Source organism: Vulpes vulpes, chromosome 1, assembly GCF_048418805.1.
Source record: "Vulpes vulpes isolate BD-2025 chromosome 1, VulVul3, whole genome shotgun sequence".
Taxonomy (NCBI): Eukaryota; Metazoa; Chordata; class Mammalia; order Carnivora; family Canidae; genus Vulpes; species Vulpes vulpes.
Genome location: NC_132780.1, coordinates 9,950,705 through 9,974,059, shown reverse-complemented (window position 1 = coordinate 9,974,059; position 23,355 = coordinate 9,950,705). Strand labels below are relative to the sequence as shown.

The 23,355-nt window shown below is 55.1% G+C and overlaps 1 protein-coding gene across 2 annotated transcripts; it reads right to left on the bottom strand.

Moving 5' to 3' along the window:
* Nucleotides 1-7,629: 7,629 nt before the first annotated feature.
* On the bottom strand, nt 7,630-22,191 carry LOC112928567 (cytochrome P450 2S1-like). Of its 2 annotated transcripts, XM_072753311.1 has the most exons (11): nt 21,924-22,191; nt 20,536-20,761; nt 20,108-20,208; nt 17,501-17,666; nt 14,965-15,114; nt 14,387-14,547; nt 14,074-14,253; nt 12,347-12,488; nt 10,652-10,839; nt 9,000-9,141; nt 7,630-8,904 (listed from the first exon to the last, which is right to left on the bottom strand). In XM_072753311.1, exons 2-11 carry the CDS (start codon nt 20,627-20,629, stop codon nt 8,723-8,725), a joined length of 1,506 nt encoding a protein of 501 aa, XP_072609412.1. In that variant the 5' UTR covers nt 20,630-20,761; nt 21,924-22,191; the 3' UTR covers nt 7,630-8,722. The 2 variants fall into 2 exon arrangements, with proteins under 2 accessions (XP_072609412.1, XP_072609419.1); XM_072753318.1 differs by lacking the exons at nt 20,108-20,208; nt 20,536-20,761; nt 21,924-22,191 and adding an exon at nt 18,788-19,129.
* Between the last annotated feature and the right edge of the window lie 1,164 nt (nt 22,192-23,355).

Here is a 23,355-nt window from a genome sequence, read left to right as displayed (position 1 = left end):
AAGCCGGATCAGGAACTCGTGCCCGCAGAAACTCAGAAACCAGAAAGGGGAGGACGCAGCTGGGTGGGCATCCCCTGCGGAGGCTCAGGGCAGACGTGGGTCCTCATAACAAAAAAAAAGACCCACCCCAGGAGGGCAGAGAAACAGGACACCAGGGTGGGGGCACTCACTAGGGGTGCCCAAAGAGCCAGGTTGGAATCCCAGCTCTGCCTCTCGCCCCGTGACCTTGCAAGTGACTGGCCTCCCTGAGCCTCTGTGTGTCCGTCTGTAAGATGGGGGAATAAGGAGAGAGCCCACTTGGTAAGCCAGAGGGAGGATGTCTTGGGTCAGGACACATGCAGGTCTTCGCACGCAGTAACACAGCTGACAAGGTGCCCTGGAGCATTTGCCTGTCATCTGTTTGTCCCTCATCTGTTGTCTCTTTCTGGCTGTCTCCCTCTGGTGGGACTGTGCACCCTGGTCCTTGCAGATGGATCTGGTGCCTGTGTGTGTCGGTTTTGCGGTTTATCTGTTTCGCATCCCTCTTTGTTTTTGCACAAGGGGGTGGGGGTCCTCTGCAAGCCTGGGTGTCTGCGCAGGAGGAGGTCGGACATTCATCTCTGTGCTCCCGGTTCTGCTGGTATACGGTGTGCTCTGCCCACCCCTGTCGGTTCTGAAACTCCAATCTGACCCTGTCGGGATGCCTGGGTGGTTCAGAGGTTGAGCATCTGCCTTCAGCTCAGGTCATGATCCCAGAGTCCTGGGATATAGTCCCACAATGGGCTCCCCACAGGGAGCCTGCTTCTCCCTCTGCACCTGTGTCTCTGCCTCTCTCTGTGTGTCTCTTATGAGAAAATAAATAAAATCTTAAAAAAAAAAAAAAAATCTGGGCAGCCCGGGTGGGTGGCGCAGCGGTTTAGTGCCGTCTTCAGCCCAAGGCATGATCCTGGGGACCGGGGATCAAGTCCCACGTCAGGCTCCCTGCATGGAACCTGCTTCTCCCTCTCCCTGTGTCTCTGCCATTCTCTCTGTCTCTGTGTCTCTCATGAATAAATAAAAATAAAATCTTTACTTAAAAAAATCTGACCCCATCCCTCTCCTGCTTAACTGTGAGTCTCCACTGTGCCGGGGTTGAGCTCTCAGCTCCTCAGCCTGGCACTCAGTGCTCTTCACTTAAAGCATCCCTGAGCTGTCCTACGTGTGTCTCACTTCACTGAGGGCCTCAGCTTCTGTCCCACCACCAAAGCCAGACTCTCGGGGTCCTCTTGGACATCTCCCCACCTTGCAGTAAGTTACTAAGTCCCTGCGGAGGACCGAGCTCCAGAGACCTTTCTCCCACCTGGCGTTGCCCTCCTCCCTGTGACCTCACCCTGGTCCAGCCTGACCTCCTTCCTGGTCTTCCAGCCACCACCACTCTCCCTCCCTCTAACCTGTCACAAGACAAATGTTTCTCAATCCCAATCAGACTTTTTCTTTCCTTTGCCCCAAACCTTTCGAGATAAAATCTTGTTTGTTTGTTTGTAAGATTTTACTTATTTATTCACGAGAGACGCACAGAGAGAGGCAGAGACATAGGCAGAGGGAGAAGCAGGCTCCCTGCGAGAAGCCGGATGCAGAACTTGATCCTAAGACCCCAGGATCACGACCTGAGCCAAAGGCAGACGCTTAACCACTGAGCCACCCAGGTGCCCCCAAGATAAAATCTTAAACTATTTACCTCAGGTCCTCTGGCATCAACTTGCATCTCACTCTCCTGTCCCCTGGCTTCTCTCTGAGCTCACTGGTGTTGGAGCATCCTCCCGCAGCCTTGTCCCCACCTCCTGCACCCCCATGTCAGTCATCCCCCCCATTACAACTCTGCTGGCCCTTCCCAGTCTACCCTAGGTATCCCATTGTCTGCCCTCAATACTTCTGTCCTTTCCTCTGGCAACGCCCCATGGGTAGTCATGATATATTTATTGCCACATTATGTATCTGCTGTCTGTCTTGTCCTGCTGCTCTGTGGGCTCTGAAAGAACAAGGACAGGGTCTATCTTGGTCACCACTGCATCCCCATCAGCCTATAAAAGGCCTGTGATAAAGGGGCCAATTGATTATCGCGGCTTTTGGGGTGCTTGGGTGGCTCAGTCAGTTTAGTGTCTGCCTTTGGCTCAAGTCATAATCCCGGGGTCCTGGAATCAAGCCCCAGGTCGGGCTCCCTGCTCAGCGGGGAGTCTGCCTTTCCCTCTCCCTCTGTGATGTATCTTGCTCTTGCTCTCAAGTAAATAAGTAACATCTTTAAAAAAAAGTTATCGTGGCTTTTTTGGAGAGTGGTGCAAACTTTGTGCAAAGTTCTGCCCACCTGTTTATTTTATTTTTTTTAAATTTTATTTATTTATTCATGAGAGACACAGAGAGAAAGGCAGAGACACAAGCAGAAGAAGAAGCAGGCACCATGCAGGGAGCCCGATGTGGGACTCGATCCTGGGTCCCCAGAATCACACCCTGAGCCAAAGGTGGCTCTAAGCCACTCAGCTACCCAGGCTGCCCTGCCCACCTGTTTAAATACGCTGGGGGACCCTCCACACCTAGGGCTCTCTGTACACCTCGCTGTGTGCCTTGCCAACTGGTATCTGTGTTTGCTCACTCAAGAAAAATTTGCTGAGCACCTACTATGTGCTTGCAATTTGCTTTCGGATGCATTTAACAAAATGAGATGAACAGGTGAACAGAAATGTCACCTGTGCCCAGGACTGGGGGTTCCACAGCGGGCGAGAGGAACGTCTGCCCCCATGGGGTTCATATTTCACAGGGAAGGAGAGACCACGACCAGATAAAAATTTATCAAGGCACAGTATGGGCAGCAAAGAAAAACAAAGTAGTGAAGGGAATTCCAAGGGGTGAGAGTTCCATTTTTTTTTTTAAGATCTTATTTATTTATTCATAAGAGACACAGAGAGAGACAGAGACACAGGCAGAGGGAGGAGCAGGCTCCATGCAGGGAGCCCGACGTGGGACCCGATCCTGGGACTCCAGGATCACACCCTGGGCCAAAGGCAGGCGCTAAACCGCTGAGCCACCCGGGCTGCCCGAGAGTTCCATTTTAAACGGGGTGGTCAGGGAAGAGCACCCTGAGGTTATGATTAAGATAAATTAGCAAGTGTATCATGGAGGAAAGGACCTTCTAGGGAGAAGGGACAGCTAGTTCAAAGGCCTGGAGGCAGGCACGTGAAGAAATTCAAGGAGAACTGAGCATCTGGAATGGATGATAAGGTCAGGGAGGGCCTTGGCCTACCAAGGACATTAGCTTCAGGTGTACAACTAGTGATTCGATATTTGCGTCTATTTCTAAAAAATTACCACAACAATTCTAGTTACCATCTGCCACCAACCAATGCAAGAGTTTATCTTGTGATGACAACTTTTTTTTTTTTTTTTAAGGTTTATATTTTTAGGGACATCTAGGTGGCTCAGTGGTTGACCGTCTGCCTTTGGCTCGGGTTATGATTCTGGGGTCCTGGGATCAAGTCCCACATCAGGCTTCTTGCAGGGAGCCTGCTTCTCCCTCTGCCTATGTCTCTGCTTCTCGTTGTGTCTCTCATGAGTAAATCAATCAATCAATCTTTAAAAAAAAAGAGATTTATATTCTTTTTATTTTATTTTTAAGATTTGTATTGTTAAGTAATCTCTATACCCAATGCAGGGCTCAAACTTACAACCCTGAGATCAGGAGTTGCATGCTCTGCCAACTGAGCTGCCTAGGGGCCCTGTGATGAGAACTTCTAAGACCTAGTCTCTTAGCAACTTTCAAATGTGTAATACAGAACTTCTTCCCTTCCTTCCTTCCTCCCTTCCTCCCTTCCTCTGTTTCTTTCTTCTTTCTTTTCTTTTCTTTTTCTTTCTTTCTTTCTTTCTTTCTTTCTTTCTTTCTTTCTTTCTTTCTTTCTTTCTCTCTTTCTTTCTTTCTTCTTTCTTTCCTTCCTTCCTTCCTTCTTTCTTTTCTTTCTGAGTAAACCTTACCCTCAGACATAGGGCTCAAACTCAGGACCCAAGATCGAGAGTCACATTCCCTTGTGCGTGAGCCAGCCAGGCACCCCTGCCGTATTAACTATAGGCTCCATGCTGTACATTACATCCCTGTTTCCCTGAGTTCAGCTATTTTTTAGATTCCACATGAGAGTGAGACCATACAGTATTTGTCTTTCTGTCTGACTTTTTTCACTTAGCACATGCACCGAGGTCCATGCGTGTTGTTGCCAAATGGCAGGAGTTTCTTCCTTTTCATGGCTGAATAGTATCCCATCACGCACATATATATCACATTTTCCTTATCCATTCATCTGCTGATGGACACTAGGGTTATTTCTGTTTTGGCTACTGTGAAGACTGCCGCCATGAACACAGGAGTGCAGATCTCTCTTTGACATACTGATTTTGTTTCCTTTGAATATATACCCAGAAGTTGGATCGCTGGGTCATAATGGTAGTTCCATTTTAAATTTTTTGAGACACTTCCACAGTTTTCCATTGTGGCTATACCAGTTTATCTTGCTACCAACAGTGCAGGAGGGTTCCCCACTGCCGGGGCGGGGGTGGATGGGTGGGGCTCGAGCAGGGGAGAAACTTGGTTTGATTTGGTGTCAGAGGATCCCTCCAAGACCAGTAAGTGAAACGTTGATGGGAAACTCTCTCACAGAGAGATCAAGACCTGGCCACAGTACATCGAGCCATAGATTATTGCACCATGATACACCAGGAAGGGACCAAGCACCTCCAGTGAGAAGCTCTTGCCAGAATGAGCCAGAATCTGATCTAATTCCCACTTTACAGGGAATTCCTGGAATGGAAAGACATCTTGAGTGGTGCCACAAAGATGGTGTCCACCAAATCCAGGATGTGAAAATTGGTACAGGACAAGTGACCTAGTTCCTTTAAGAAACAAGTGGCATATACAAGTTGAGGAATGGCTACAAATTTCCAAGACCTGAGAGGTTCAAAGGATGGCACCGTGTGGTGAGTTTTTGGATCCTTATTTGAACAAAACCCAACTACTGAGTACACTTATGAGATGGTCAGGGAAATGGTGAATATAGAGTTTGCGTGTTCGGTTATTTGTGAGTTGAGTGAAGTTTGCCTTGACTTTAAAAAAAACTGAAAGGCGGTGGGGCACCTGGGTGGCTCAGTTGGTTAAAGGTCTTACTCTTGATTTCAGTTCAGGTCATGGTGTCAGGTTGGGAGATGGAGCCCTGGGCTGGGGGTGGGGGTTTCTGCTAGAGATTCTCTTTCCCTCTCCCTCTGCCCCACCCACCCCATGTTCTTGAGCTCTCTCAAACAAATAAATCTTTTTTTTTAATTGAGGGGTGCCCGGGTGGCTCAGTCAGTTAGCGTCTGCCTTCAGCTCAGGTCATGTTCCAGGGGTGCCAGGACTGAGCCCTGCACCAGGCTCCTGGCTCAGCAGAGAGGCTGCTTCTCCTTCTCCCTCTGCCTACTGCTCCCCCTGCTTGTGCTCTCTCTTTCTGTCAAATGAATAAAAATCTTAAAATAAAATAAATTGAAAGAGAGGAATTACTGCTTAATAAAGAGACTTTGGGGGGAATATAAACATTTTTGATGATGATGGTGATGGTTACACAGCATTGTGAACATGTTTAACACCACTGACTTACACAATTATGAATAGTTAAAATGATGTTTTATGTATTTTACCGGACACACAAAACTGAAGACCACACTAATTCTACATTTTCACTTTGGGGTCCAATAATTCCTATTAAGCCCTTTTGAATTTAGATTTTCTTTTACTTGCTACTGAAATGATCCTAATTCATGCCAGCTTTCATACTGATGTAGCACAGTCTGTCCTTCCCTAAGTGATGGCCTTTCTTTCTTTCTTTCTTTCTTTCTTTCTTTCTTTCTTTCTTTCTTTCTTTCCTTAGTCATGATAGACACAGAGAGAGAGAGAGGCAGAGACACAGGCAGAGGGGGAAGCAGGCTGGGAATCGATCCCGGGATTCCAGGATCGCGCCCTGGGCCAAAGGCAGGCGCTAAACCACTGAGCCACCCAGGGATCCCCCAGTGATGATATTTCTGATTCCAGATTTCCCTCAGTATTAATTTTACTTATTTACTTACTTACTTAATTTATTTTTAAGTAATCTGTACACTCAGCATGGGGCTCAAACTCACAACTCCAAGATCAAGAGTTGTATGCTACGCGGACTAAGCCAGCCAGGCATCCTTCATGAAACACTTTTTAAAAAAGGAAACAAAAAATAAAATAAAAAAAAGAGGGGGGTGCCCTGCTGGCTCAGTTGACTAAGTGTCTGCCTTTGGCTCAGGTCATGATCTCAGGGTCCTGGGATGCAGCCCTGCATTGGGCTCCCTGCTCAGTGGGGAGTCTGCTTCTGCTTCTCCCTCTCCCCCCTACTTGTCATCTCTCTCTCAAATAAAGAAATAAAATCTTTTTTTTTTTTAAAGGACACTCATAGCTAATGTTTTATGCTTTGCTGAAGCATCTAGGGAAAGATGTCTGTGGTTTACTTTGAAACACCTAAAAAATTAGCTGGAAGGACAGGTGGATGGAAGTACGCTTGGCAGGATGGTGGACTTCTCGTGGGAGAGTCAGGGCAGGAGCACACAGGCATTGCTGTGTCATTCCCTCAGGTCTGCTGCATATTTGAAAACTGTCATAAAACTTTGTGTTGTGGGGGCAACGTCCTTTACTATGAGAAACGCATATTCAGTGATTTCTGGGGTTTGCTTTTTAAAACATATTAGAGAGAGAGCACATGATTTGGGGGAGGAGTAGAGGGAGAGGGCGAAGGAGACTCCCCACTGGCCTTGGAGCCTGCCCTGGGGCTCCATCTCAGGACCCTGAGATCAAGACCTGATCCAAAACCAAGTGTGGGACACTAAAGGGACTGAGCCGCCCAGGGATTTGTTTTAAAACAGTAACAGGGGAGTCTGGCTGGCTCAGTCAGTGGAGCGTGCGCTCTTGATCTTGGGGTGGGGTGGGGGTGTTTGAGTTTGAGCCCCACGTTGGGTGGAAAGAGGACTTAGAAACAAAAGCTTAAAAACATTTTTAAACAATAAAATAAAAACAATCGTAGTACACTGGTAGCAGAAATAAAACTAGTAAAGTTGCCAGTTATCAAAGGAGCCCAGGTGATGGGCACAGGGGTTCACTGTACTGTTCTCTCTACGTCTGTGTGCTGGAAAACTTCCTTACTAGGCAACTAACACATAAAAAGATGGTTCTGCCTTCCTGGTGGAGAAAAGGCTGGAGGAAAGGAGCCTGTGAGGGGCAGAGCTGGGTTAGGAACTGTGCTCCAGCTGCTTTCGGACCGACCAACCGATTGACTGGGAGAGCTCCCAGGGCCTGGATCAGGATCCTCACCTGCCCACCTTCCCAGGCTGGGCCCCCCACAAGACTAACCCCAAGCCTGCAGTTCCTTGGGTTACCTTCTCCCTGCCCACACCCCCCTCCCCACATCTGCCTCACCGGAAGTCAGGCCCAGGACAGGCCCCCCTCCCCCCATATCCACATCTGGTACTGATGTCAACAGCCAGGGCGGGCAGGAGCCCTGTTTTTTAGCTCCCGCCCAGCCTCGAGGGAGGGGCGGACCCCCCATTCCACCCCTTACTCACAATGACAGACACTGTCACAGGCACTCCAGGCCCTGCCATGGGCCAGACCTAGGGCCAGAAATGAACTTTTATTGCAAAATGGGGACTTTCAAGTCACAGGGAAATCAGAGCTAGCCTCTTCTCTGACCCAGGGAGTTGGAATCTGGCCCCTACTGGGTCATCTAGCCCCTTCTACTGGGTCTAACTGGGACTTGGGGAGGGGAGGTGGGTCAGTGTGTGTGTGGGGAGGAGGGGCAGGCAGGGGAGGCTTTTAATAGGGTTACATAAGCAGCAGGAGGGGGAGGTGTTTCTCTGAGCAGAGGGTCCGGTGTGTCCTAGTTGACTTGCTTCCCAGGCCTGTGTGCATAGTTGCACGCTGCGCTTATATTTGGGAGAATTTGAGGATGAAGGTGCTCGGAAAGAGGGGTGTCCTTGAGGGCTGAAGGCCTGGAGGAGGTGGGGATGTGCCCCCCCAAGAACGGTGTGTCTGAGTGAAGATATTTGGGAGTGGGACGGCATCCTGTGTGGGCTAGTGTGTGGTTCAGTACTGGGGACATGCGGACAGCAGTGGTCATCTGCCTGGATGGTGCTGTGACAGCAAGAGAGGGGATGCTGGGACTGAACTCAGGGACAGTCTCTCTGTGTGGGAACGTGACCCAGAAAGCGGCACGTTCACCTCTGTACACCAGGCTCCCAGAATTGGCGGGTGGATGGGTGAAGAAGGCTTGTGGGCCCAACACAGCAGCTGTTTCTGTGGCTTATGAAGGTGGGAGCCAAATCCCCACATGTGGGTTGTGAATCCAGGGCAGTTGTGTCACGTAGGGGATGGTGTGTTATCTAGGCACGCCATCACGATTCCAGACAAAGTCAATCTATGCCTGTAGGAAGCCTATGTGTCAGAGTGGCCTCGTGGCTCTGGTGGCCCGAGGGCTGTGTGTCTCAACAGCTGCATGGGCTGAGTAAGCAGGGCCCTGGGGACATGTAGGCCGATTATCTGTGTGAGTGACTCTAGAGGAGCTCCGGGTTGCCTGGGGGGCTCCGGAGACACAACCAAGTGGATGCCCGCCTCCACCAGGGGGCCACCAATCTCCCAGGGCTCCCTCCTTCATCTGGTCCACACGGTGGGGGTCGGGGAAGGTTAGTGGGGCCGGACTCGCAGCTGGAAGGCTGGGGGGATGTTGAAAAGGCCACTGACAGCTGGCTGGAGGCTCAGGGCACTCAGCGGACTCGGGCTCTCCAGGGAGAAGGCCTGCAGGATGGTGGTGAGGAGGAGGAAGAGCTCTGCGTGCGCCAGGCCCTCTCCCAGGCAGACCCGCTTACCTGAAGGGAACAAGGGGGATGGGACTGGGTCAGCCCCCCTCACACCCAGGGGTGGGGGGGACCCGCAGGTGAGCAGGGAGCGCCCCAGCAGATACCTAAGGAGAAGGGCAGGAATGCCTCCTGCTTCTGGAACCGTCCGTTTGCATCCAGGAATCGATCTGGATTGAATTCTTCTGGCTCATCAAAGATCTCAGGATCATGCAGGACGGAGCCAAGGAGGGGGAAGACCTCGGTGCCCTGAGCGGGGAGCAATAATCAAATGACAAATATCCTTCCCCCACCAGGCCCGAGGGCAGAACACAAGAGTCTGGAAGGGCACCGGTTCACATGGCACAATGGCATCAATATATTTCAAGGGCTTATTATGGGCCAGGGACTACCTCCTGTGCAATAGGTACGTCTCTCTCTCTCTCTCTCTCTCTCTCTCTCTCTCACACACACACACACACACACACAGACACACACTCAAACTCACTGAATCTTTTTAACGAGTCTACGAAGCAATTTCTAACATGATTCCCATTTCAAAGATGGGAAAACAGAGGTTGCTCCCCCAAACTGAAACAACTTGCCCAACATAGCATTTGGACATGGCGGGGCTAGTTCTTTGTCAATTTTGTTTTTAAACTTTGAGGGTACGTTGTGATTCATCTGTGGTTGTCCTAAGCCACCTGGCCCGAGTCCAGGTCTTTCCCACTTCCAGAGGTAAGGCCAAGGGTGGGTAGGTGAGGGCTGTCGGTTGAAGGCGCCCCACCCCGGGCCCCTGGGTGGCAGCCGGGAGCAGTTACTGAGATCCCAGGGCTGTGCAGTGGAGGAAGTGTGAGGGACAGGGACCGCCTTTGCCGGGGACCATGGCTAGCATGGTTGAGCTGGGAAGGGGAGGGAGGCTCCAGGAGAAGATGGGGTCACGCTGTGGCTACCAAAACGAGGCCAATAGCTGTGGCTAAAGCACAGGCCCTGGGTGTAAATCCTGCCTGTACCACCGTAGGCTGGGTGACCCCCACGAGTCTTCCCACTCTTCCAAGGCCGGTTTCCCCATCTGTAAAAATGGGCATGATAATCGCATAGGGTTGCTCCCAAGATTAAACCATATTTGTGAGGCATTTAGAATAATACCTGGTGCAGAGCAAGTCCTCAGTCATTGATGCCTGTGGAGAGGTGCCACCAGCGCGAAAACACCGGGACCAGAAAACACCAGGACTAGGTCTAACTGCTTTGGGTTTGATTCTACAATGAAGCTCAAGGAGGGAGCTGCTGGTGGGAAGGCACCTGGGGTTTCCGGGGAGTCATCGCCCCCTGCTGGTGCTGGTGATGAGTTGCTCTCTAACGGAGAGCATGAGCTGGGGGGGGGGATGTGGGGGAGAGAGGGGGCGGGGGGAGGGGGAGTGGAGGGAGGGCCGGGGACTCATGATTATGCGACTCTGGCCCTCAGTTCTCAAGTTGTTTCCCTGTCTGTGGCCTCTGGCATGTGACTGTCCCAAACACCTTGGAAGAAGGTAGAATTAGGATATCTGTGGGACAGAGGGTATCCTAATCCTCTGGACTGAGGCCTTGAGGCAGTCAGAGGCAGGAGAAATGCACACAGAAAGAAACAGAGAGGGAGAGGGGTGCAGAGAGAGGGACCCCGAGAAAGAGGAGATGTCAGAGAGGAGAGAGAGACCAATAATCAGAAGAAGCCAGACACACAGCCAGCCACAGACTCGGGCCGAGCGAGGCAGCGCCTGGACGTGGCCGACGGCTGGCCCACCTGGGGCAGCGTGTACCCTCGGAAGCAGGTGGTCCTCGCGAGGGCGCGGGGCACCCCCATGGGCACCAGAGCCAGCAGCCGCTGCGCCTCATGCAGAACCGCGTCGGTGTAGGGGAGGCGGGCTCGGTCCCCCAGGCCCGGTGCACGGCCGGCCCCCAGCTCTCGGCTCAGCTCCTCCCGCACACGCTCTGCACCCAGGAAGACAGGGCCCCCAGGTCAGAGGTGGGGTGGGGCTCTGTGATCCTACCCTCCGAAGCCCCATCTTCTCAGGGTGGCAGTGCTTTGGGGGAGGCTGGCGGGTGGGGAGGAGGAGGAGGAGTCCCCCAGGCTTTGCTGAGCCTGGGTCCCTGATGTCCTGTGTGCTGGGCACAAGGTCTCTCCTCTCTCCATTCCCACAGCAATCCTGTGAGGTGGGTACCATTATCCATCCCCATTTCCCAGATGAGGAAACCGAGGCCCAGAGAGCTGAAGTCACAGTGGGTTCCCTTCCACTGAGGCCACCAGACCCTAAGCCCCATCTTCCAGGTCAGCCCACCCTACTGGCCTGACAACATTTAATGCAGCTGCCTGACTGCAAAATCCTGGGCTTCCCTGGAGCTCATGGCCTGTTCTGCCTCTCAGGCAGGTACCCTTCCTGCAGTTTCACTTCCTGTCTGTGCCCTGATGACCCCAAGCTTTTTTATTCCCTTACACCCAATGTGGGGCTCGAAGTCACAACGCTAAGATCAGGAGTCACACACTCTATCAACTGAGCCAGCCAGGTACCCTCCCTCTCCTTTCAGCAAACCCTATGCTCAACATGCTGCTTGAACTCAGGAAGGACCCTGAGAACAAGGACCCCAGTTTGTTTTTTGTCTCCAGTCCTGAAACAGGTGTCTTGTTTCACCTCCTCACAGGTGGCCCCAGGTCCCTCACACTTGTCCAACTGGCCTCAGTGTCTCCTCTGAAACAGCTCCTCATTCTTTCTGTCTCAGGGTGGCCCCATAGTCCCCGGATCCCCTAGTTCCCTGGGGCTCCCGGGTTGTTCTCTAACTGCCCACCCGACTCCTCTTCCCGCCCCACAGCTTGGTCCAGAACTGTCCTCTCCTCCCCAGGACTGTCCTCGTCTTCTTCCCTGGGCTCCTGCCATCCTCTTGCACATCTTACCTCTTTCAGCCCAAAGGATTTTTCTAAAATGCTAATTTGACCCTGCTCTCCCCTCCTCAGCATCTTTCCATGGCTCCCCATTGCTCAGGATCAGGCAAATGAGGTACCACCAAGGCGACACAGCCCTGAGAGGTCTCTTGCCTCTTTTCTTGTCTTCTTTTCTTTTTAAAAAGATTTTACCTATTTATTTGACACAGAGAGAGAGAGAGCACAAGCAGGGGGGGGCAGCAGGCAGGGAAAGGGAGAAGCAGGCTTCCCACAAAGCAGGGACCCAGACATGGGGCTTGATCCCAGGACCCGAAGATCATGACTTGAACCCAAAGTAGACACTAACCGACTGAGCCACCAGCACCCCTCCTGCCTCATCTCTCACTTTACTACACCTCAAACTGCAACCAGCAGCCCCCCAGCTTCTGGCTCTTTAGACATCCCCGATGCTGGGCTCATTCTCGCTTCTAGGCTCTGGATCAGGCTGTTCGTTCTCCTGAACATTCTTTCCTTGAGCCCTCACTTCCGTCCCCAAGGCTGACTGGTGCACGAGCCTCCTACCTTGGACCTGAGGGTACTTCAGCAGAAGCAGGAGGGTGTAGCGGACCGTGGTGCTGACGGTGACCGTCCCGGCGAATAGCAGATAAATGACCGTCATCAGCAAGTTTTTGTCCGTCAGTTCTGTGTTCGGGTCTTGCTCCTCCTGGGAGAAACCAGGCAGAGGGGCTCAGAGAACTCAGGCCACAGGGAACAGAGACCGCACAGCCACGCCCGGAGCGCAACACAGCAAGTTCAAGCTTTGTCAGGGGGTTTGTATAAATGTTTGGGCAAGTGGGGAAGTGGACTCTTGATATATTAGTTCTTTTTGGTTGCAATGTTTTTGCAAATGAAAGAGCACGGCCGCTATACAAAACAAACAGAGAATGACATGTGGTTAGGAAGTGAAGAAACTAGAGCCCTGTCACCAACGATGGGGCTCCAAATGGTGCAGCTGCTATGGAGAATGGTATCAGGTTCCTTAAAAAATGTAAATAGTATTGCCATGTGATACAGCAATCCCATTTCTGAGCATGTACCCCAGAAAGTGGGAAGCAAGGTCTCGAAGGGGTATCTGTACACCTATGTTCACTGCAGCATTATTCACAACGGCCAAAAGGGGGAAGCACCCCAAGTGGCCACTGAGGGATGAATGGGTAAGCCAAATGTGGAATGAGGATTCAGCCTTAAAAAGGAAGGAAATGCTGTCATCTGCTACGACCTGGATGAACCTTGAGGACATCTCACTAAGGGAAATAAGCCAGTTGCAAAAGGCTAAATAATGAGGTCCCTAATGTTGGCAAATTCAGAGACAGAAAGGTGGTTGCCAGGAGCTGGGGAGGAGGACTGGGGAGCTGCTGTTTAACAATAAAGAGTTTCAGTTTGATAAGATGAAAAAAGTTCTGGAGATTGTCTACACAACATTGTGGATGGAATTAACACTACTGAACTTGACACTTAAAAGTGGCAAAGGCAGGGGCGCCTGGCTGGCTCCGTGGGAAGAGCATGGGAAACTTTTTTTTTTTTTCGGATGTGAAACTCTTAATCTTGGGGTTGTAAGTTTGAGTCCCACGTTTGGGTGTGGATTACTTTAAAATAAAATGTTTGGGATGCCTGGGTGGCTTAGCGGTTGAGCATCTGCCTTCAGCTCAGGGCGTGATTCCCGGGTCCTGGGATCGAGTCCCGCATTGGGCTCTCCGCAGGAAGCCTGCTTCTCCCTCTGCCTCTGCCTTTCTCTCTGTCTCCCATATATAAATAAACTCTTAAGAATTTTTTTATCCATTTATTTGACACGCAGAGAGAGCACAGCAGGGGGAGCGGCTGAGAGGGAGGGAGAAGCAGACTCCCTGCTAGCAGGGAGGGGAGCCCAATGAGAGGCTTGATCCCAGGACCCCGTGATCATGACCTGAGGTGAAGGCAGACACTTAACTGACTGAGCCACCAGGCGCCCCTGTTCTAATATAATTAAGGAAGTGGACTTTATTCCTATAATTTGATATTGCCAGGTTCCATAATTAAATGATTCTACTTGACATGACATGTCAAGTGCGGGTGGGGTACAGTGACATGGAGGATTGCTGGTGGCAGGCCACTGGGCGTGGAGCCTGCACAGGGGCATAAGGTCAGAGAGAGAGGGAGAAAGGGGGAAGAAGAGAGAGAGGGAGGCCTGATAGATTCCCAGCCATCCGGGAGTTGGGACCAGCCACCCACCAGCCTCATTCAGAAGGCCCCCGACCCTGACCTTTCCCTACCTTTGCCATCTTCAGCAGGAAGGCATCCACAACGTCGCGTGGGGGGCCCGAGGTGTCCAGGCTCTCCTTGTGTCGCTGTACCTGCTGGACGGCGAAGGTGGCCAGGACACTCAAGTGGCTGAGGAGCTGTGTGTGGGGGCCGGGCAGGTGCTGCAGGAGCCAGGAGAACATCTCGTAGGTCTGTGGGGAGAAGGGCAGCGGTTCCCCTGGGGCCTGGTCCTGCACCAGCGTGGAGGGCCCCTCTGGGGGTCACCTGGACACCGTGGCAGGAACCTCTGGGGAAGGTGGCTGGAGAGGGGCCCCACCCGCTTACCTGGCCCCAGGGGGAGCTGACCCCCAGCACTGTGCCGCTGGCCGCCTGGACCACGGCCTGGAACTCCTTGTCCTCGTAGGGGAAGCGGAGGCCGAAGGTGAGGGAGCAGATGATGTTAGAGGTGGCCTGAGCCAGCAGCAGGGAGGGGTCAAATGGGCGTCCTGGGGGGAGAGGGCAGAGAGGAGGGCCGTGATGGAGAGGGGGACTGGAAGGAGACAGGCATCCAGAGAGACAGACAGGGCAAGAAAGACGGACAGAGCCACAGGGAAAGACGCAGAGAAACAGACATGCAAGAGAGACAGGCTGGGAAAGACTGGGCCAAAGGACAGATACGGAGCCAGACGAGGAGAGACAAAGACAGAGACAGACCTACAGGAGAGAAAAGCAGAAGAATAGAGAAAGAAATGAAACAGAAAGAGTGAAGTGACAGTACTGGGGACACAGAGATTCCCCGGGAGACGGGAGGACAGAGACAGAAGGTGGAGGAGCCAGTGGTGGTGAGCAGAGCCCCGGAAGGAAGGCCCTCCCCACGCTCAGGGGCGCCCCAGGGGACCCCGGGCTCACCCCACCCTGCTGACCTTCTGTCCCCTGGAATGCCTCCACCAGACGCTGGGCCTCGGCCTGGATCAGCTCCTCGCCTTCTCGCTTCCCCATGCCCAGGTCCCGCAGGGCCAGCGTGGTCAGTCTCCTCAGCTGCCTCCACCGCTCCCCATTGGAGAAGAAAACCCCTGTACAGAAGGCTAGACTCAAGGATGGACTGGCCCCTCTCCCCATTCCCCAGCACTACTCCTTCCCAGTGAGGTGACCTGGTGGGGTGGGCCGGGGCCTCTGCAGGCCCTGTCCTGAGTCCATTCCAGCCTAGCCAGGGTTGAGGACTCAGTAGGTGCTCAGTAAATGCCTACCCTTGGGGCAGAAGGGGACATTCTCCTGGGAAGCTGGTAACTGAGATTATCCAGGCCCCTTGAGATCTGTGATGAACCAGGATGAGTGAAAACTTCTTCCACCCACCCATCCATCCATCCATCCATCCATCCATCCATCCATCCATATACCCATCCATCCATCCATCCATCCACCCATCCATCCATCCATCCATCCATCCATCCAACTTCCTCTTTCTCTCTCCTCCTTTTTTTTTTTTAAAAAAGATTTTATTTATTTGAGTTGAGAGAGAGAGAGAGAGAGAGAGAGAGAGAGAGAGAATGAGCAGGGGAGAGGCAGAGGGAGAAGCAGACTTCCCGCTGAGCAGGGAGCCTGATGCAGGGGTCAATCCCAGGACCCAGAGATCATGACCCAAGCTGAAGGTAGATGCAGATGCTTAACCTACTGAACCACCCAGCACCCTTCCCTCCGTCCTTCCTTCTTTCCTTCCTTCCTTCCTTCCTTCCTTCCTTCCTTCCTTCCTTCCTTCCTTCCTTCCCAACACTTACAGAGTGCTCCTGGGCCCCCTGCCCCACATCATTTGGAAGCTGAACCAGGAGAGAGGAGGATGGACTGTTGTCCTTTAGCTAAGGGTCTGCTCTGGACAAACCTTGTTTCTCTGAGCTCAAGGTCCCAAGTGGACAATGCCATACCCTAGTGGCCTCCTGGAAGCCTCCTCCAGGGTGTCCCCCATCCACTCTCCCAGTGTGTCCCCAACTGGCCTCAGCACCTCTCCTCCTTCCTGTCTCAGCCCACTGTCCCCTGGTCCCTGGCCAGAGAGCCCTGGATGCCTCTTCCAACCACCCCCTCCCTTCCCCACACCCCCAGCCCCAGGACAGCACAGTCTCCTCTCCAGGCTCCTGCACAGTGACCTGAGGATCTTGCTTATGACTCCCCTCCCTCCATCTATAGAAAATCCCAAAGCTGAGCACTCTGGTGTGACTCAGGCCCTGCGTGACCGACCCATTTCACCAGCTTTGTTACTCACCCAGCTACAATTGCTCTGGCTTTTTCTCACTTCCTCAGTGGTATCAGGATCCCCCCTCGAGGCCTCTGCCTCTACTGTTGCCTCTGCCTGGATCACTCACCTCTCCATCCTCACTCAACTAACTCCATTCATCCTCAGGTCTCATTGGGATTGCCATCCCCTCCGAGAAGCCTACCTTGATTCCTCCCAGGCCTCCTCTCCTCCCTCCACCTGGGCCAGTACAGTTCCCCTGTGTCCTGTTCTCAGAGCTGTACCTCTCATTTTAGAATTCTATTTCCTCCCTCCAGGCCTAGGACAAGCCTATCTCTCCTATAGTGAGACAGGACACCACATCTGTCTTGGTCACCTCTGTGTCCCCAGTAACCACTATAGGGTCAGGCGTGATAAAAATTTGTCAACTGGGGGACGCCTGGGTGGCTCAGCAGTTGGGCATCTGCCTTCCGCTCAGGGCGTGATCCTGGAGTCCCGGGATCAAGTCCCACGTCGGGCTCCCTGCATGGAGCCTGCCTCTCCCTCTGCCTGTGTCTCTGCCTCTCTCTCTCTGTGTGTCTCTTGTGAATGGATAAATAAAGTCTTTAAAAAGAATTTTGTCAACTGAATGAATGATTGCTGCTTCTCTCACCTCCAGGGTTTTTTACTTCTCTGCCTGGAACACCCTTCTCACTCCTAGGAGTCGGCGCTCAGACAACCTGTCTTTCAAGATTCCCTGGACATCTCCTATCAAACAGGCTGGGGCAGACACCTCCTCTGGTTCCAGTAATCTCAGGGCTTCCTTACCTTGGCCCTGACCCCTCTACCTTCCCCCATCCCAGCCTGGCACAGGACTTTCTCCCCACTGGCCAACAAGCTCTTGGTCACAGCTGTGTCCCCACAGCGCCCCCAACACCAGGCTTCTACTTTCAGGCTTAGCTGAAATTCATTTCTACACATTACGTGTTCCCACCCATTACGAGTGCCTAGAAAGCTCTCCCTGTCCCTCCCAGTCCTGGGCTCCTCACCTGGAGCAGTGAGAACACCACCACACCACACCCAGGCCACATTCAATCCTCAGGATGACTCTTTGTAATAGGCAGTATCATCACCCCACTTGATGGATGAGGAAAACTGGCCCAGAGACACTAAGTCATGCACAGAAGTCACACCAGTAAGTGGTGGCAGGCTCTGAGCGAAGGAGCCAGCAGTCCCCAGCTCTGCTCATGACTCACCATGGCCGCCAAAGGTCCCGTCCAGCGTTGCCAACATCCCCCGCCCACTGAACTCCTCGGCCTGACCTCCCAGGGCCTCCTGCACAGCCTCGTGCCCAACCAGGACCACCACGCGCCGCCAGGGTCCCAGGTACACGGTGAACACCGGGCCATACTTCTTACTCAGCTGTGGGCAGAGAGGGATATGGGGCGGGTTTTGAGGGGCAGGCCTATTGCCTCTTTCTGTCTAGATGTCCCCATCATGGCCCTGTCACTGGATGAGACATCTAAGAGGAAACTGCCCCACCCCCAGACAGAAATAGCCCCCTCAGGAGGCTCAGTTCTCTTTTTGCATCAGGCTCCCAGGTCCCCTCCACCAATAAAGCCCCCAACCCCTTACCTCCTACAGAGCCCCAAGTTTGGACCCTGGGACAACCCAGAACCACCCCTATCCCCCAACTTAGACATATGCAGCAAAAATAAGACACCTGAGACTCTGGCTTCTCCTAAAGCCTCAGCTCTGCCTCTACCTCAAAACTAGCCACCTCCCCCCTTTTTATAAATCACTCTGCTAAACCTTCAAATTCTGGAGTGGATAATGTGGGCACCTGCCCCATCTTTCCCCAAGACCCCCATCCCTTTCCCCATGTCCTGAAGCTCCCCCCACCAGACTCCTTCTGACAGAGACCTCTGCCCCCAGCCCCCCAAAGGTTAGAACTGCCTCCCTCGGTCTTACTCCCCGCTCCTTCCCCGCTGTCCCGGGACCTCCCAGCTCCCTCCTAGCTGAGCCCCACAGGACTGCGGCGCCCAGATCCTCAGCACACTTGCACCTGGAACCCTCCAGCCAAGCCTCCCCCTCCTCCCTTTTCTTCTCGGCCCCTCCCCAGTTACCTCTCCCCCAGGGATAAACCCGCCAGCATCCCAGCACCAGCTTGCGGCCTCCCGCTTTAATCCCCCGCTTCTATCACATCCCAGGGATTCTGTGGACCCCTCTGCCCCGCACCCCTGCCGCTGGGCCCTGCTTCCCGGCTCATCCTCTCCAGGATTCCGCGGGCAGAGGTCTCTGCCCCTGTCGGCCGGGCCGCATCCCGGGGTCCTCTCTCCCCAGCACCCCCTTCCACTGGGCCCCCTCAGCTCTGGAGCGCTGCCCCCGCCCCACCCCCCTCCGCCCCAGGACACCCCTAGTCCCTTTGCCCTTGCACCCGCGGCCTGCCTCCCCGAGGATGCCCCAAGGCCTCCCTGCCCTGGGGCCCCGTCCTCTTGGGCCCTGGCCCCCGCCCCAGCCGGGGCGTCCCCGCGGCCCCTCACCCGCAGGAGCCCCGAGTACAGCGCCCCGGGCCGCAGCTGCAGGAGGTTCCCGAGCAGCGGCAGCGGCGGGGGCCCGGGGGGCAGGTGGCCGCGGGTCCGGGGCCGCGCCAGCGCCAGCAGCAGCAGCAGCAGCGCCAGCCCCAGCGTCCAGGTGCCGGCCGCCTCCATCGGGCAGGTCGGCTCCTTCTCCCGCTTGCCGGACGCTCCACGAGGCCGGGCCAGTCGGGGTCGGGGGCGGGGGCCGGGCGGCTCCTTCGGGGCGCGGCGGGGCGCGGGGGGCGGGGCAGCCAGCCCCTCCCGCGACCTCCGGGCCGGATTCGCGCCCCGCCGGGTCCGCCTGGTGCGGGGACCCGCTAGCGCACGGATGGCTACTGGGTCCCCCAGGTTCGGGGCGGGGACAGCGCTTTGGGCCCCAGGTGGGGCGTGGGCCCGCTGGAGGAACCTGGAAGCCGGACACTTTGCCTCCAGGAGGCCACACCCCGTGTCCGAAGCGGGGAGCCCGCGCCGCCCTCCCCGGCTCCCGCCTGTCCGGGTGGGACTTCGCGTGCGCCTGTGCGCGCCTTTGAGCCAGTTTCCTGCAGCATCTTAACCTCCTTACGGTAAAGCAGGAGGAGGACTTGACCTTCAACAGTAAGGAATCCGAGGTTGGGGAGATAAATCGGTTGGCCCCAGGCCACGGCCAACAAGCTGCCAGAGCTGGGATTTGAACTCCAGCCATTCTGAATGATTGATGGACTCATTCCTTCACTTAGCAGTTTCGTCTAGTGGTTGGGAACATGCTGTCTGAGGCCAGACCGTTGAGTTCACGGCCTAGCTCCTGGGTGCCTCTGTTAACCCCTGTAGAATGGGGATCGTTTCAGGATTAATAGGTTCACGTGTAAACAACTACAGACAGGGCCAGGTGCGTATATACCAAGTCATCACGTAAAGGTTAGCTAATATTCTCTCAACCGATTGTCACCGAGGTCCAACTATAAACAAGACTGTCTAGACCTGGAGATGCAGGTAAGAGAGAAGGGCTTGGCCTTCCCTGAGCTCATTGATATGCAAATGCAGTAATAAATTACAATAATTTCAAGTTGTTCAAAGGTTTGCCAGGGCAGTGAGCTCATTGTGGAAGACAGTTACAATGTCAGGTCCAGGCTGTTTGGTTCAAAGCTGTACACACAGTAGGTGCTCAATAAATATTTGTTGCATTGGAAGATTGAATGTAGGAGATGAAATCATCCCCCCGGGGGTATCAGGGACCTGGAAAACAACCAGCACCTACTGATCACTCAGGTTTCTCGCCCTCCCATGGCCTCTGAGCCCAGGGCTCACCCTCCAGCCCAACGTAGCCAGGCTGCGACACGAAGGTCTTTCCTCCCAGGACCACAGCACATTGGTACCACCCGGCGTCTGAGAGCTGCAGGGATGAGATTCTAACCGGGCAAGAGGAGAGAGAGAAAGGGTCAGGGTCAGTACTGGACACTGGGCGGGGGTAATCAGAACTGAAACAGGGGGTTTGGACTAGGAACTCCTCAGAGCTAAGAAGTGGGTAGTATTATTAACTTGTCTTGCAGAACAGGAAAGTGAAACCCAGAGTTACATCACATGCTCCAAGCCACAGGGCTAGCGAGTGGCCACAGCAGGGTCCTAGCCCAGGTGGGGCTCCTGCCCATAGCTTTTCACCCACCACGTGCTGCAGGTGGCAGTGGGGGAGGATAGGGATCAGGAGGGGTGAAGCCGGTCAGGGGGAGGCTGGGCACCTGAGCTGGCTGACCACCTTCCAGTCTTCCTGCCCGTCTTCACCCAGGGGCACCTGGATCTGGGTGGTGTCCGCCAGCTCCAGCACCTGTCCATCCCGAAGCCAGGTCACCTCGGGGGGCTCCCCCTGAACCTGGAGCTCACACCGAAGGGACCCGGTGAGTCCCCGGGCACCGGTGATGTTCCTTGGACTCCCCACAAAGGGGTCCGCCTCAGCTTGTGTGCCTGCTGGGAGACGGGAGACAGGGAAGACTGAGCTTAGGAACCCCTGCTTCCTCCCAGCCCGCCAGGCCCTTAGGCTCACGTAGTTGTAAAGTGACCTCAGGGGGGGGGGGGGCGGTGGAGGGTGGAGGCTTGGCGGGGGGGGGGGGGGGGGGGGGGGGGGGGGGGGATGGGAGCCTTCCCAGGGGACTGGGGTCTGGCCTCCATCCTTCCTAGGGGCCCCTATCCTTGGTCCGTGGGGAAGTAGGCCCGGGTCTGGCAGCCTCCCACGCCCCTGGACTGCCAGGCCTGCCCAGCAGGGCCAGCCCCCTGGCTCCCCCACCCCTGCTGCCCTCCCTTAGGGTCTCTAGGGACTTGCTAGATCCGGCTGGTGGATGGTGAGGATGAAAAAGAGGTGGGGAGGGAGAGGAGAGAGAGAGAGAGGAAGAGGGAAGGAGCGACGGAGAGAAGCCAAAGTCAGGCAAGAGGAGTCAGAGACAGCAAAGAACAGAGACTGGAGAGACACAGGGGATGAGAGATGAGGAGAGAGACAGTGAGAGGGAAGGAAGTTGGGGGAGAGACACTGAAGGAAACAGAGACACAGACAGAGACAGAGAAAGAGACATCATAGAGACATCTAGAAAGTAGGGAGAGATAAAGATGGAGACCAGGTCAGAGAAATGAATCTCACAGAGATGGTGGAGATAGAGCCAGCACCAGAGAACTTTGGCCCAGAGGTGGAGCAGACAGGCAGTGACGGGGTAAGGACAAGTGTGTGTGTGGGGGTGACAGCGAGGAGGGTTTTCCCCTAGAGCTCCGCAGCCCTCCTCAACCCAGTGCCCGACTTAATTACTCCTTTCTGGAAGATTCCTTCCGGGGCAGCCCCCAGCTCAGCCCCTCTCCCTAGGGCCCTCCGAGGCAAGCCCAGCCCCGCTCCAGCCCTCTATGTCCACCTCTTTCCCACTCCGACCCTCGGAGTTTCTGTTTCTGGTCCTGTTCCTCTCTGAGCCCCTTTCTCTCCCGGCCTCTCTCCGCTGCTCTCTGGGCCTCCCTGTCTCCCTCTCGCTGTCCCCCAGACGCTCCTGGAGCCAGCCCAGACTCCCCCAACACCTGCCATCCACCCCCCACGCCGCTCCCTCCTGCCCCAGCCAGGCCACGGGGTCCTCCCCCTCAGGCCCCCACCACTCACCCGAGGGGGCCAGGCACCCCCAGCAGCACAGCGCCAAGCACCAGGCCAGCGGGACCCTGCCCATCCTCGGGGCACCACGCAAACGATGCCAAACTTTCCTCAGAAGTTGCTGGGCACCCCGCGGGAGAGGGGGCAGGGCCGGGCTGTCCCCGGCCCTCCCCCCGGCTGCGGACTCCCCGGATCTGGCACTGCCTGCCTGCCGCGGCGGGCCCCTCGCTCAGCGGCGCCTTCCTCGCTCCCAGCCTCCTACTCCCTCCCAGGCTTCGGGCAACCCTTCCCCGCCCCCAGGGCCACCGGGCTCGGAGGGGTTAACTCGGGGAGGGGACGACCGGCCCTGTCTTAAAGGGGATCGGAGGGAGGCTGCGGAGGGGGAAGGGGTCCCCAAAGGCTGAACCCCGATCCCGGCCTGCCGGGCAGGGAGGCTGTGCGGGTGGCTCTCTATCCCGGCTCTGGGCGCTGTCCCTCCAGCTCTCCAGTGTCTGGTAAACATTCTTCCAGAACTCCACTCCTCTCTCAGCCCTTGAGACAGCCCCCTCCTCTGCCTCCACCCCCCAGCCCAGCCCCGGCCAGGAACTCCCCCTCACACTCTCAGCTCCTCGCGGGACACACACACTCAGATGTCATCCACGCTGGAGGCTGGGACAGCGGGAGGCGTGCAGGGGCGCGCTGCTGGCCCACGGACCCGCTCAGACAAGCCGGATCAGGAACTCGGGCCCGCAGAAACTCAGAAACCAGAAAGGGGAGGACGCAGCTGGGTGGGCATCCCCTGCGGAGACTCAGGGCAGACGTGGGTCCTCATAACAAAAAAAAGACCCACCCCAGGAGGGCAGAGAATCAGGACACCAGGGTGGGGGCACTCACTAGGGGTGCCCAAAGAGCCGGGTTGGAATCCCAGCTCTGCCTCTCGCTGTGTGACCTTGCAAGTGACTGGCCTCCCTGAGCCTCTGTGTGTCCCTCTGTAAGATGGGGGAATAAGGAGAGAGCCCACTTGGTAAGCCAGAGGGAGGATGTCTTGGGTCAGGACACATGCAGGTCTTCGCACGCGGTAACACAGCTGACAAGGTGCCCTGGAGCGTTTGCCTGTCATCTGTTTGTCCCTCATCTGTTGTCTCCTTCAGGCTGTCTCCCTCTGGTGGGACTGTGCACCCTGGTCCTTGCAGATGGATCCGGTGCCTGTGTGTGTCGGTTTTGCGGTTTATCTGTTTCCCATCCCTCTTTGTTTTTGCACATGGGGGTGGGGGTCCTCTGCAAGCCTGGGTGTCTGCGCAGGAGGAGGTCGGACATTCATCTCTGTGCTCCCGGTTCTGCTGGTATACGGTGTGCTCTGCCCACCCCTGTCGGTTCTGAAACTCCAATCTGACCCTGTCGGGATGCCTGGGTGGTTCAGAGGTTGAGCATCTGCCTTCAGCTCAGGTCATGATCCCAGAGTCCT